Source organism: Engraulis encrasicolus, chromosome 6 (assembly GCF_034702125.1).
Source record: "Engraulis encrasicolus isolate BLACKSEA-1 chromosome 6, IST_EnEncr_1.0, whole genome shotgun sequence".
Lineage (NCBI taxonomy): Eukaryota > Metazoa > Chordata > Actinopteri > Clupeiformes > Engraulidae > Engraulis > Engraulis encrasicolus.
In genome coordinates, this window is record NC_085862.1 from 8,359,449 (window position 1) to 8,374,287 (window position 14,839).

Sequence of the window (14,839 nt, forward strand, 5' to 3'; positions counted from 1 at the left end):
GGACCATAAGTCCACACACACAGACATCACACACAAATATCACACACTTCGGACACAGACACAGCATTTCGGTAGTCAATTGAATCATGTATTTGTGTGCACAGTACGTGTATGATCATGTATTTGCACCTCTCCACATGAAAGAAATTAAAGATTATGAGAAACCATAGATTGAATGAAGGTCTTCACTTCACTTCATGCCGTGTTAACTTCAGTAGTTTCTGCACATACCCAAGTTTGCTTATGGATGTGAGCAGCACATCAAAAGCCCAAACCTTGAACCATGTTGTACCAGAGCAACTTTGATATACCGGTACATGAGGAGAGGATATAGGAATTGACTTACAGCAGTTTCTGCAATTCCTCTGAAAACACAAACTCGTAAACCTTTGAGGAGTACTATTTCATTACAAATATGTGATAAAAAAAAAAATCCTGCAAAGTCCTTGTGACATTATGATGAGAATTCAAAAGCTTTGGCAAAATTCTTATCACAGACTTCTTTGGGAACTGTAGAGTGTTCAAGTTAAATTCTAGAAGAACTGAGGGAAAAAATCTTTACTCCTCAAAGGGTCAAAAGCTTTCCAAGTTCATTACCCCAGGATGTGTTCCTGGAGGATACAGCCAGCCAGTGCAGTAACTATGCCAACCCTGAAACTCAGGAAAATGCCTTAAAATCCTTGATATTAGCTTGGATTCGCTATTTACAGCAAATTTGACATAGCAATATTTCTAAAAAGGGAAACATTTGGACCATAAGGCATTGCCACAAGATAAAGGAGGTGTTCTGAAAAACATGCTCACTATAAACTCAATTTTGACAAAATATGTAATTACTGCACTTTGCCTTTCTAGGGCAGTGTTAGCGTAGTCATACTGACATACATGCTGCCATATGCATTTGCAACCCTATAAAACCTGGCCGGAAAAAAAACTTCACAAGTTCATAACCGAGGATGAGGATGTGTTCCTGAAGGATACAGCCAGTAAGTGTCTGCCTCCAGAAGCTCTTATACAGTATAGTGTGCTCACCTATAAAACCCAGTCGAGCGGGACTCATCGTCTCCCGTCCTTCTTCCCTGCCCTGCCTTGCTCTGCCCTGCCCGCTCTGACCACTTCAGCATTTCCATGGGGCTTTGGGGCTTCTCTTGGAGGTTGTCCATCCGTCATCCGTCGTCCATGCCGTTATTTAACAGTCGCACGCACGCACGCACGCACGCACGCACACACACATACTCTTTCTCTCTCCCTCACCCGCTCTGACCACTTCAGCATTTCCATGGCGCTTGGGGTTTCTCCCGTCCGTCCGTCCGACCATTCGTCATCTGTCGGCCATTTGGGCCCTCGTGCCGTGATGTCGTTATTTAACGGTCAGTTTAACCCCACGTACACACACACACACACAATCATGCGCACACACACACACACACACACGTGTACGCACACGCATATACGCACGCGCACGCACACACACACACACACACACACACAATCGGACACGCACACACGCACACGCACACACACACACGCACACACACACACACACACACACACACACGCACGGACGCACACACACACACACACACACACACACACACGCACACACACACACGCACACACACACACACACACACACACAAACGTACACACACACACACTCCTCTTACCTGATGAGACCATCCGTCAGCCTCCGGGACAGCGAAGGGGAGAGGCCACATCCCCCATCCCCCTATCCCCTTGTGCCCGCTTTCAGTCATGTTCTCTGGGGTGCGAGAGGTGGATGGTGGTTGGTGGAAAGGTGGATGGTGGTGGGTGGAGAGGTTGGTGGGGTTGGAGAGGTAGATGGTGGTGGGGTGGTGGGTGGAGAGGTTGGTGGGGATGGGAGAGGTGGTGTGTGGTGGGTGACTGTGTTTGGGTGAAGGTTTGGGAGAGCTGGATGTCCCCTTGTGCCAGCTGTCAGTCATGTTCTCTGGGGTGCGAGAGGTGGATGGTGGATGGTGGTGGTAGTGGTGCTGGAGGTGTGGGTGGCTGTGTTTGGTGGCTTAGGGAGCCCTCCATAGTCTTGTCATGGTTTTGTGGGGTGGGGATGGTCAGTGGCTGGGTGGTGTTGCTAGGTAGTGGTAGTGTTGCTAGGTAGTGCTTTGCAGCTGGAGAGCTGACAGCTGGGGAGGTTTCAGTGACTCATGGGCTGAAAGGTGAGCATGAGTGATGGGGGACTGAGAGAGAGACTATTGGACTTTTATAATCCCTTTATTGGACCGGTGTATGGACTATAGCCTACAGTTAGCCCATGTTTTGACGGTCTATGTCGCAATATATTTGTGCTGATCCAGACAGGTATGTTTTTAGTTTTTTTGGACCAAAATGGCTCTTTGAACATTTTGGGTTGCCGACCCCTGGTCTATACGTCCACAAAATCGATCTATACTTCTATACAAGAAAAAAAGGCATCTGTGACCTGATGGTAAGCGTACTCCATCCAAATGCCAAGGTTTGGCCCACAAGGGTGTATTGCAAGGGAAAAAAAGAAAGACATAGAAGTGAAAAAGCACTCCGCCAACCAAACCAAGATAACGGTGGTAACAAATGAAAGTATTAGCCCCTGTTCTGAGTTCTGTGTGTCTGCCATGTGCTTTGTTAACGTCCTGGTCGACCCCGTCCCCCGTTAGAACCGAGGGCCATGTCATATTAACGAGCGCTCGTTAGTGGTTATGGAATCAGAGCGGGTAATTAACGGTGAGGAAGAGCGATGTGATGTGATGTGATGTGAGGGGTCTTAGCTGTGGCCTTTCAGGTGACGGACGGACAGAGGAGGGACGGCTTCAAAGCATCAGCGAGCTGCCTGCCCTGCCGCACATTATCAATGCAAATTGGTGATTTGCAGTGGCAAGAGATCGCTCACTGCCTCAATTCCAGGGGGTTCCCAACCTTTTCCAACTTGGGGTCATAGGTGCCAGAAAGGGGGATGGAGCAGTCGTGCATTGGCATCCCCACTTTTGGGCTCCCTAAATGAGGCGTTCTCAACTTTTACTACAGACAAATGAGTGTAGTACAGCAGTTGTGACATTGCAAAGAAATCAAGAATCAAGGCAAAAAAAATGCACCGCCTCTTTAAAACTCGTTCTGGCGCCCTTGCTTGGGGCCCACCGGTGGGCCCTGGCCTACGGTTTGAGAATCACTTCTCTGTTCAAAATTGGTGCAAAGTCTTTGTTATTCAAATACTGGGCTGCATAATTGAACAATTACCAGTGAGTTGAATGCTTAAAGCAGCCAATGGACCCAGCTAATGACGGGCTTTAAGGTCTGTCACTCTCCCAGGTGAACTCTGTGTCATGTCACTCATGCTGTAACAATAATTAGTCAGTTAGTCAGTCACAGCACAACCTCCAACCACATATGCATGTTTGCATGCACGCGCACACACACACACACACACACACTGACCGGGAGAAGTTTTTACTAAAGAGCATAGCATCAGGATTCAGACAGAGAGAGGAACATCTCACTCTCACTCACTCTCTCTCTCTCTCTCTCTCTCTCTCTCTCTCTCTCTCTCTCTCTCTCTCTCTCTCTCTCTCTCTCTCTCTCTCTCTCTCTCTCTCTCTCTCTCTCTCTCTCTCTCTAGCTCACACACGCTCTCTCTATCTCTGCATCTCTTAGCCTTGCGTCTCCCTCTCATATATTTTACACTCTTCTGACTTTTTCGTGACTCATTCTCTACTTTTGGTTTCGCTTTGTCTACCACACACACGCACACACACAGGGTCTCACACACACACGCACGCACACACACACCCACACACACACGCACGCACACACACACACACACACACACTCACACACACACGCATACACACAGGCACACGCACACACACAGGCACACGCACACACATGCGCTCACACACGCCCAGGGTCACAATGGGTGATGGTGAGTTTTCAGGGTGAGACTGCCAAGTGTTTCGGCCTGCTGAATAATTTGGTCCGTCCGCTCCGTAAGTGCAGCTCACATCAGCTGAAGCAGAGAAAAGATGGACCAAAAGCCTGACCCCACCAAGCACACACACACACACACACACACACACACACACACACACACACACACACACACACACACACACACACACACAAACACACACACACACACACACACACACACACACACACACACACACACACACACACACACCCCTCCTCTCAGATGACCTTGTGGATGGGGAAAGTTTATCAGTCCATGATGTTTTCTAGGCTACCCAATGTACCCTGCACTAATGCTATTGACACGCAGACGCAGACGCACATGCACACACACACACGCACGCACACACACGCACGCACACACACACACACACACACGCAGAGGCAGAGACACACACACATGCACACGCAGACGCACACACACACACACACACACACACACACACACACACACACACACACACACACACACACACACACACACACACACACACACACACACACACACACACACACACACACACACACACACACACACACACACACACACACCTCCCACTTCCCTCAGATGACCTTGTGGATGGGGAAAGTGTTTCAGTCCATGATGTTTTCTAGGCTACCCAATGTACCCTGCACTAATGCTATTCAGACGCAGACGCAGACGCAGACGCAGACGCAGAAGCAGACGCACGCACACACACACACACACACACACGCAGACACACACACGCAGACACAGACACGCAGACACACACATGCAGACACACTCTCTCTCTCTCTCTCTCTCTCTCTCTCTCTCTCTCTCTCTCTCTCTCTCTCTCTCTCTCTCTCTCTCTCTCTCTCTCTCAGTAGTGTATTAACCTCTACCCAATGTACCCTGCACTAATGCTATTGACTATGCCCTCATTTGGAAGTTGCTTTGTATGAAAGTGTCAGCTTGTAATAATGTAATAATGTAACAATGTAATTGGCACACTAGATTTGGTCAAACTCCATTGCCCTGGTGAAAAGTTATCACAATAAAAATTGCCTTCTATTGTTTTACCTGTCTTCAGGGCTCTAAATTAACTTTTTCCACCACCAGCCAATTTGGCTAGTGGACATTTTTTCTTACCAGCCAAACAGAAGTTCAACTAGCCATTTTTTTTAATCTCGCCAAAATAAACTATGCATTAGGCTAGTTATTTTTTTTTCTAATTAAATGGTCATTTTGTCCAACTGTTTCTACAACACAGATACACTAGGCCTGCATAGGCTACTATATGCCTACATAATAATTAAGCATATTATAGGCCTAGGCTATATATTTTTTCATTATTTTTTAACTTCTGCTTTATTTTTTACTTTCATTACTTAGGCCTAATTAATTTGATTAGTTTTTGTTCAATTCCTCTGAAAACAGCTGAATCACATCGCACAAGCCACTCACATAACAGACCTTTAACATAGGCCTACAGTAACCAAGCACACAGCCAAACACTACAAAACCTCACATACGCACACCCCAAGGAAGGAGAAGAGATGAGAGGAAAATGAGAGGAGAGAGGAGGAGCTCTTCTCTACCATGCGCAACAAAATGACAAGAAGCCTAGTTTAATTAAAAGTAAATAATATCTCGGGAATCTTCGCTTCCTTTGTTACTTCCACAGCTTCGTCGTTGGTTGCTTTTTTTTTTCTTTCCGATGGCGTGGGCTTTCCAACTTAGTTGCGCCACGACTCTGAACATTTCAGAAGACAACTGAACTGACAGCTACGGTCACACTACTCTGACAGTCGGCTGTCCTCCTCTGCCCTGGTCGCTATTTCGTTCCACAACCACTCATTTTTAACGTCACTATTTACAATTACTACTACTAGCATTCACCAACACACAGAACCTTGCTCTAACCCCCGCCACATTCTCATCACTCGCACAAAACATAGTCTACCCAACAGAAGTAGCGCTATGCATAATCTGCGTAAGTCCTGTTATTGAAACGGTCAGGGTTTCGCTGATTCAAAAATGCAGCCTGTTCAAGGTTCATATAGTAATAATAGCAGTAGTGACGTTAATAAGGTTGTAGCGAAGGCGACGAGAGCATAGGAGGAGAGCTGCCTGTCAGAATAGTGTGAGCGCAGCTTAGCTGACAGAAGGCTGGTCGTCTGAAATGTTTTCAATCCTGGCGCGCGCAACAGCATGGAGTTGACGCTCAATGCACTGGAAAGCCCACGGTGGGAGGCTACGTCGTGACGCTAGTGTCCATGGGTAATGTAGGAAATCTCGCCCTATAACGTTCGTCAGAGCAGCGGTTTACCGTTCATAAGTTACTGTACTCGGGCGCTACTAGCCAAATTGGCGGGTAGGTATTTTTTTCTACTAGCCAAAATGAATTTTCACCCGTGTTTGGCGTGTTGGCGTGTGTTAATTTAGAGCCCTGCCTGTCTTACCTACCATCTATTGTCTACTTTACTCCCCTCTCATTTCTTCCATACCTGTAGCAGGGGGTGATTCATAATAATGTACTGCACTACTTAACTCTTCCTCTCCTGTGTCTTTGGGAGATGCGTAGGCAACTACCTACTTAACTCTGAACTCCCACTTGTTCCCTGTAGCTTTCGAAGATGGATAATGATATCTTAACTCTACTCTCATTTCATCCCTGTAGTTGTGGAAGCTGTGGGAGAGTAAAGTCTGTCTACTTAACTCTTCTCTCCTTTCTACCTTCCCTATAGCTCTCGAATCTCATAATTAAGTATGTCTACTTAACTCTCCTCTCCTTTCTTCCCTCCCTGTAGTTGTGGGAAATGCATAATAAAGTATCTCTACTTTACTCTCCTCTCCTGTCTTCGTTCCCTGTTGCTCATGAAGATGTATAATAGAGTATGTCATATGGTGCCGGAAAGGGGGAAGCGGTGATGGGCTCCCTAAATGAGACTTTGTCAACTTTTACTGCAGACAAATGAATGGAGTGCAGCAGCAGTTACATTGATAAGAAATAATGAATGGAGAAAAAATGTCTACTTAACTCTCCTGTCGTCTCCTGTCTTCCTTCCCTGTAGTTGTGGGAGGTCTCGTCTGGGGAGCTGCTGCTGTCCGTGCTCTTCGACGTCAGCATCATGTCCGTGGCCCTTGACCCCTGCGAGTACTTCCTGTTTTGCGGAGGAAGCGACGGCACCATCTACCAAGTGTCTCTCTGCAGCCCTGTGAGTACCAGGGCGCGCGCACACACACACACACACACACACACACACACACACACACACACACACACACACACACACACACAAACAGATACTCAATATTGCAATCAGTCATTATTGTCATTTTAACTCACTTACTGGTACATATTCTATTATTGGCATTTGGCTTGTGAAAATTTCCATTCCTAAAACACAAACTCAATCAGTTCACTTTTATTTAGCGTTTTATTTAGTGTTGGAGTCACAATGTGTGTGCGTGCGTGTGCATGTCAAAAACATTTTTCTACATTTGGGTTGAGATTAATGGCGGCGTGTAGCTAATGCGGCCCTTAATCTCCCTCCTGGGATTATGCCATCAGGTCCACAAACACACACGGTCTAAATTAAATTTAGTAACCAGAGTTTTTCTGCCCTGGGGTTCAGATGCAAAAATAGTTTTGGATGACTCATTCAGTGCGTGCGTTTTTTTATAATGTGTGTGTGTGCTCGTGTGCGTGCAAGCGTGTTTCTCTATGTGCGTGCGTGCTTGTGTGTCTCTGTGTGTGCATGTTTGTGTGTGTGTGTGTGTGTGTGTGTATGTGTTTATGTGCACGGTGTGTGCTCGGTGTGTTTATGTGTGTGTGTGTGCACAGTAAGTGTTTCTCTGTGTGCCTGTGTGCGAGTGTGTGTTTCTGCGTGTGTGTGTGCACGGTGTGTTTATGTGTGTGTGTCTGTGTCTGTGTGTGTGTGTGCGTGTGTGTGTGTGTGTGTGTGTGTGTGTGTGTGTGTGTGTGTGTGTGTGTGTGTGTGTGTGTGTGTGTGTGTGTGTGTGTGTGTGTTTCTCTGTGTGCCTGTGTGCGTGCATGCTTCTGTATCTCTGTTTGTGTGTGTGTGTGTGTGTGTGTGTGTGTGTGTGTGTGTGTGTGTGTGTGTGTGTGTGTGTGTGTGTGTGTGTGTGTGTGTGTGTGTGTGTGTGTGTGTGTGTGTGTGTGTGTGTGTGTGTGTGTGTGTGTGTGTGTGTGTGTGTGTGTGTGTGTGTGTGTATGCATAATGCATATGATGGCTATGGTCTTAGAAGAGTGTGTTCAGGAGAAAAGCCCCGGAATCGACTGTGATTCTTCATTCTCTGGCTCGTCTGTCTCATCATCTGCTCACAGGCTTCAAGCTTTTAGTAGTGCACGCGCACGCACGCACACACGCACGCACACACACACACACATTTAGTAGTGCCTAGACGTAGAAGGCAGGCACTGTTAGCTGCAAACAAACTCTCTCTTTCTCTCTCTCTCTCTGTCTGTTTGTCTGTGTCTCTCTGTCTCTCTCTCACACAATCACATGCTCATTTATGCACACTCACTCAAACAGACAGTCATGCGTTATACTGTATATGCGAAGAAACACAGAGAGGAGAAAAATCAGTACTCTTTATCCTTTTACGTCCACATTCTTGCGCTCTCTTTCACAGACATTCACACACAGAGACGCACACAGACACGCACATGCACATGCACATGCACACACGCATACACACTTGAGTGTTTAGAGTCAGATGAATGATCTCTGTGATTGTGTCTGTGTGAGTGTGTGTAACAAAGACACACATAAACACAGACACGCACAAATGTTCAAACACACACAGACAAACACTTGAGTACTTAGAGTCAGACGAATGATCTCTCACACACACACACAAACTCACACAGACACTGGTGAGTCACTGGGTGAAAAGGCAAGGTCAATAGGTGGATATGAGACGATCACCACGAGAGATAGAAGCAGGGAGTTTGCTGTCGCTCGGGAGATCACGAGTTGCCAAGGAGATGTCGAGATGAGATGCCTGCAGGAAATTGCAGTCATGTCAAGAGAGAAGCGATGCAACAGAGGCCTTGCATGCGAAGGTTATCAGGCAAATAGATAGAGGTCAGGCATACAGTAGGTGTCAGTCAGAAGCGATTCCTGTATGAGTACGGAGAACGGAGGCACAGCGTCCTGTCCGAAATCTCGGAGAACATTGATTACCAAGTATATAGAGGTCAGTGGGTGTTAGTGAAGGGCAGCGGTGGAGAACCTTTTTCATTCGAGGGGCCACTTCAAATTCCTCCAAGGGCTGCAAAAAGTCCTCCAAGGGCTGTACTACGATTCCATTATAGAAACAGATCATATTTCGTGTGAAGCTGCATAACATTAAAATTATATCGCGGGGCGGATAAAACAGCAGGTTCCCCACCCCTGGTGTACGGTGTGTAAGAAGGAGGCAAGGGGATGCCTAGTCGATACAAAGCAGTTGTCAAGGAGACTTTGAAGAATCGCGTTGGAATACTCCCAGTCAGTCATCACGGACAGAGACGTTGAAGAATCTGAATCCTATGATGTGGTGTCCCCGGTAACTAATGACGGAGAAACGTGTGGTGGTTGTCAGAGCAACGGAAGATCGTTCGAGGTCAACTGGACCAACTGGATGCAATGGCTTGGTCACAGTCACTAAGGCAGAGGATGTGCGGACATCAGTGGCACAGGTGCTGGACAAAATAAAATAACCGAAGTGAATGATGAATGATAAATGCAAGCACTTGAAGAAGGACTAAGATCCTAAACGTTGTGCCATTAAACAACTAGGAGCATTAACAGTGTTGCATACATTTATCAGTGACTTGGTGCCAGTCACACACAGAGCCCTGGCCTTGTTCGCTGTGTCCAACTGGGTCGGGTGGGTCACAGTTCAGTCCAATCATAGAAAGTGGCCAGCAATCATTCCTGTGATAACATGATGGTCAGGGGTCATGGGGGGGGGGGGGGGGGGGTGATTGAAGATTTTAGAACTATTTGTTAGAGATATTGCTCAGGCAGGTCCTACAGTTTCTATTTTTGTAGAATTCTTGAGAACACCTCCTTTGACCTGGTGTGTAGGAGTGGAACCCCTGAGTTACCAACGTTAGAGACAAGAAAACTCCCGCAGACTGTTAACATTTGCAGCGTCTAAGTGTCTATTACCATTGGATAGCACTGGGGTATACGATAGAATAGAAGCACAGAATTTTGGAACGCACTTACTCGTAAAAGGCACAGACAGAGGATATAAGGGCGGCTGGTGCTAGCCAGGCCACGCCCTCCTAGTGACGCAACACCTTCGCCGTTGCTTCTAGTCAGGCCAAGAGCAATGTAAATATCGTTTCTGATCTCCCGAAAAAAACGGGAACTCCACCCACCTTGTCGGGCACCAGTCAACCAGTAGCAAACCAAGGGAGTCGGGTCGACCATGACATTTGGGAAACGTTAATTGTTATGGTCTTGGTCAGACCAAGGCTGTGTCTCAAATCACGCACTTGTGCAATTCGGGCACTGATTCCAGTGCCTAGGGCGCTCATGCTGAAAATTTCAGTTGAGCCAGTGCACTGAAAGTGCCAGGATGATCCACTAAAAATGGCGGAAAAATGCAGTGCTTGAATGATGGACACTGCACGCACTAAACGGCGGCCATGTTGACAATGACACAGAGGAAATGTGGCATTCAGTTCATTCGAAGAGTTTGGTCAACAGTCTCCTAATTCTGTAAGTAATGTTGATGGGACACCAACCTTTTCATGCCAACCAAAGTATTGTATGTGTGATTGTTGTCCTTTGGGGTGAAGGAAATGGAAATACAAGCACCAGACGCTGTGCATTGTAAACAGTAGCCAACTCATATTTTGGCGAGCTAATGCCATGCTCTTCCGTCACTTCCAGCGAGGGCACAGTGCATAGTGCTCAAATTCTTCCACGACACTATGCACTAAAGACCTCAGTGCACTGTGTGCACTGTGCACTGACTGTCAGTGCACTGACACAAGTGTGTGATTTGAGACATAGCCCAAGTCTCGAAGAGACTTGAAAGTCACTGATCGTCATGCTAGGCTGTTGCTGTTCTATTCCCATTGCAGAGTGGTCAGCAACCATTACTGTACTAATATGATGGCCCTGGTCGGGGGTCAGAAGGAAGAGGCTGCAGGGAGATTCAAAGGGGATTTGTTAAGTATACTACTCTGCCATACAAATGTAAAATGCAGTAACTACGACAACATTGAAATTGAGCGAAATGCCTTCAATGCCTTGGTATTATGTTGAATATTTTAGTTAGCAAATTTGACATGCCAATATCTCTAAAATGGACACATTTGGATCATAAGGCTTTGTCAGAAGATAAATAAGGTGTCATGAAGGCCATTTTCAGTCTAAACTCAATTTTGACAAATGAAGAGCTCTTTTCCAAAATGTATTAGTATGTCGAATGTGGTGAAATTGACATTTTTGTATTTGGAATTCCATTGAATTGTATTGCAAAATACATTTTAAAGAGGTTAGTAGAAGTATGTTCTCAAAACATTTGACTGGCAAGAATTCACATATAGATGATATGACTTCTTTACAGTCAATTCTAATATTAAAATGCAAAAAGTCAAAAATGGTGGATATAGTGTTTTGGATAAGAGCTCTTCAAAATGTTACTGTACTTTGCCTTTGTAGGGCAGTACTGTGGAGACAGGTCAGAAAGGCATGGTGGGGAGGAGTAGATGTCCATCCAATACAGTAGGTGTCAATTTGTCTCCATCCTTCATCCATTCAGCCTCAGGCTCTTCTGGTGGATTGTTTTATTGTCGTGTGTGCGTGCGTGCGTGCGTGCGTGCGTGCGTGTGTGCGTGCGTTTCTGACATGTGTGGTCTGTTTTGGTGTGTGTGTGTGTGTGTGAAAGGTTGGGTGTATTATTGTTTGGACTAAAGAACTGATTACAAATCCATATCTTTTAGCCTTCGCTCTTCGCAGGACTCCTATCCTCTTTGGTGTGTGTGTGTGTGTGTGTGTGTGTGTGTGTGTGTGTGTGTGTGTGTGTGTGTGTGTGTGCGTGTTTGTGTGCGTGTGTCAGTGGTAATGAGCTGTGGCATATTTGACTTTGTGTGACTTTGGCTGCCTACGTGTATAAGTCAAGTCAAGTCACACATGGATTTTTGAATTGAGTGCAAATGTCTAGGACTATGCATTTTACAGAACTCACATTAGATGTATGTACTGTATATGTGTTGGGTTATGTTTTATACAAATGTGTTTGTGTGTGGGGCGGCCTAGTTGTTAGAGAGTGGTTAGAGAGTTGGTCTTTCAATCTAGCGGTTGCCGGTTCGAATCCCCCCTGACCTCTCCCTACACCCCCATCCATGGCTGAAGTGTCCTTGAGCAAGGCACCTGACCCCACATTGCTCCAGGGACTGTAACCAATACCCTGAAACTAATAGTTGTAAGTTGCTTTGAACAAATGAAAGCGTCAGCTAAGTGAAATGTAATGTAAATGTGTTTGACTTGGTGTTGTTGTTTAAACTTGTGCTTTATCGCTGGAAATAGAGGGCGTGCGTAGGTCATATGGTTCAAAGCCGTTTGAGTTAAGTGGTTTGAACAGACCTAGGCATTGGAGGGGTCTTTGATGTATGAGTAAACAAATATTTAACACTAGCTAACTTCAAGTGAACCCATGTGCCCTGAGAACTCGATTTTGTACTGTGTTATGTAATTGAGTATTGCTCTCATTACACACTGCTCTGATCATATGACTGATCTAGCTCTCTCGCTTCCCCCCTATTTCCTCTCTCCTCTTTCTCTCTCTCTCTCTCTCTCTCTCTCTCTCTCTCTCTCTCTCCCCTCTTTTCTCTCTGTCTGTCTCTCTATCTCTGTCTGTCTGTCTGTCTCTCTCTCTCTGTCTGTCTCTCTCTCTCTCTCTCTCTCTCTCTCTCTCTCTCTCTCTCTCTCTCTCTCTCTCTCTCTCTCTCTCTCTCTCTCTCTCTCTCTCTCTCTCTCTCTCTCTCTCAGTAGTGTATTAACCTCTACTGGTCTAGTCACCCACTCCTCTCTCTCTCTGCAGTCATATCCTCCATAAATGTGAGATTTTTAATTACATTTTGAAACACCATCAATGACACACACACACACACACACACACACACACACACACACACACACACACACACACACACACACACACACACACACACACACACACACACACACACACACACACACACACAACACACACACACACACACACACACACACACACACACACACACACACACACACACACACACACACACACACACACACACACACACACACACACAGACAGAAACGTCAGGAAGAAGATTATACATCACTGACTTATGGAGAAGAATCAGCGCAGCACCCACTCACTCACTCACTGTGAAAATCATGTTAAATACTGTAGATGGGAAACTGCACATTAAGTCCTCCTCTTCCTCTTATTCCTCCTCTCTTTTTATGAGTCATTCCTTTGCTTTGTTGTCTTTCCATCTTTCTTTCTTTTTGTAATTCTCATCCCCAGCCCCTCAGGGTCTCTGTCTTCAGTGCTGTATTCCCTTCCTTGCCCTCTGTCCTTTCTGACTCAGCCTGCCTCTCTCTATAAAGATTTCTTCCCTTCCTTGCCCCCTGTCCTTTTTGACTCGGCCTACCTCAGTCCTTTCCTCTGTCCTTAGGGTCTTTCTCTATAGAAAATAGTTCTTCCCTTCCTTCCTTGCCCCCTGTCTGTTCTGACTCGGCCTACCTCAGTCCTTTCCTCTGTCCTTAGGGTTTCTCTCTATAGTGCTAGGGCTTCCTTGCCCCCTGTCTGTTCTGACTCGGCCTACCTCAGTCCTTTCCTCTGTCCTTAGGGTTTCTCTCTATAAAGATTTCTTCCCTTCCTTGCCCCCTGTCCTTTTTGACCCAGCCTACCTCAGTCCTTTCCTCTGTCCTTAGGGTTTCTCTCTATAGTGCTAGGGCTTCCTTGCCCCCTGTCTGTCTCTGACCCAGTCTACCTCAGTCCTTTCCTCTCTCCTTAGGGTCTCTCTATAAAGATTTCTTCCCTTCCTTCCTTGCCCCCTGTCTGTCTCTGACTCGGCATACCTCAGTCCTTTCCTCTGTCCTTACAGTATTTCTCTATAGAAAAGCTTTCTTCCCTTCCTTCCTTGCCCCCTGTCTGTTCTGACTCGGCCTACCTCAGTCTGTGGCAGTGGTGCAGTACACTATGGCAGGGTTTCTCATAGAGGGGTCCGGGATAAGGGGAATTGCTTAAAAACGGGAAGTCCACTGGTTAACAGTTAACAACTAGCATATTCCCAGAATTTGGTCAGTTACAGTTTTCACTGGTATGGTATTTGCTGTCCTGTGGAATTTGAGGCATTTTTTTTGCCCATTAATATTATTTGATTTTCCATTCATAGTTTTTCCGCTAATATTGCTAGAAATAGAGTAGAGTAGAGTAACTTTGATTAATTCTGGGGGGATAAAGAAATGATAAAGAATACAATAAGTAAATGCATTGAAAAAGAATCAGTGCTAGACTAAGAGTCTGGTGACAATATTCTTAAGGGACACTGTGCAGGAAATGGTCAAAAAAAGGTACTGCAACTATGCTGCTCATTGAAACTGGGCTGCCTATAGCCAAATTTGATCTTTACATGAAAGTTTACTAAGTAATAAACAAATATTTTCTAGTATGGTCCAGTGTTAATTTCGTCAGCTTTTTTAAATTTAGTCTTAGTCTTAGTCACAATGACGAAAATCAATTTTAGTCTTAGTCAAATTTAGTCATTGCCTTCACAATTTAGTCTTAGTCTTAGTCTAAATGACGAAAATTAATTTTAGTCATAGTCCAATTTTAGTCATTTTAGTCAACATTTCACATTTTCGTCAT

General features: G+C 45.7%; 1 protein-coding gene across 1 annotated transcript in view; it reads left to right on the top strand.

Moving 5' to 3' along the window:
• The window catches only part of wdr18 (WD repeat domain 18), a 208,131-nt gene that overhangs the window by 48,093 nt on the left and 145,199 nt on the right, over positions 1–14,839 (top strand). The window contains exon 5 of the mRNA XM_063200539.1: positions 7,015–7,158. Coding sequence (XP_063056609.1) covers positions 7,015–7,158 — 144 coding nt within the window. The remainder of the gene's footprint in view (positions 1–7,014; positions 7,159–14,839) is intronic.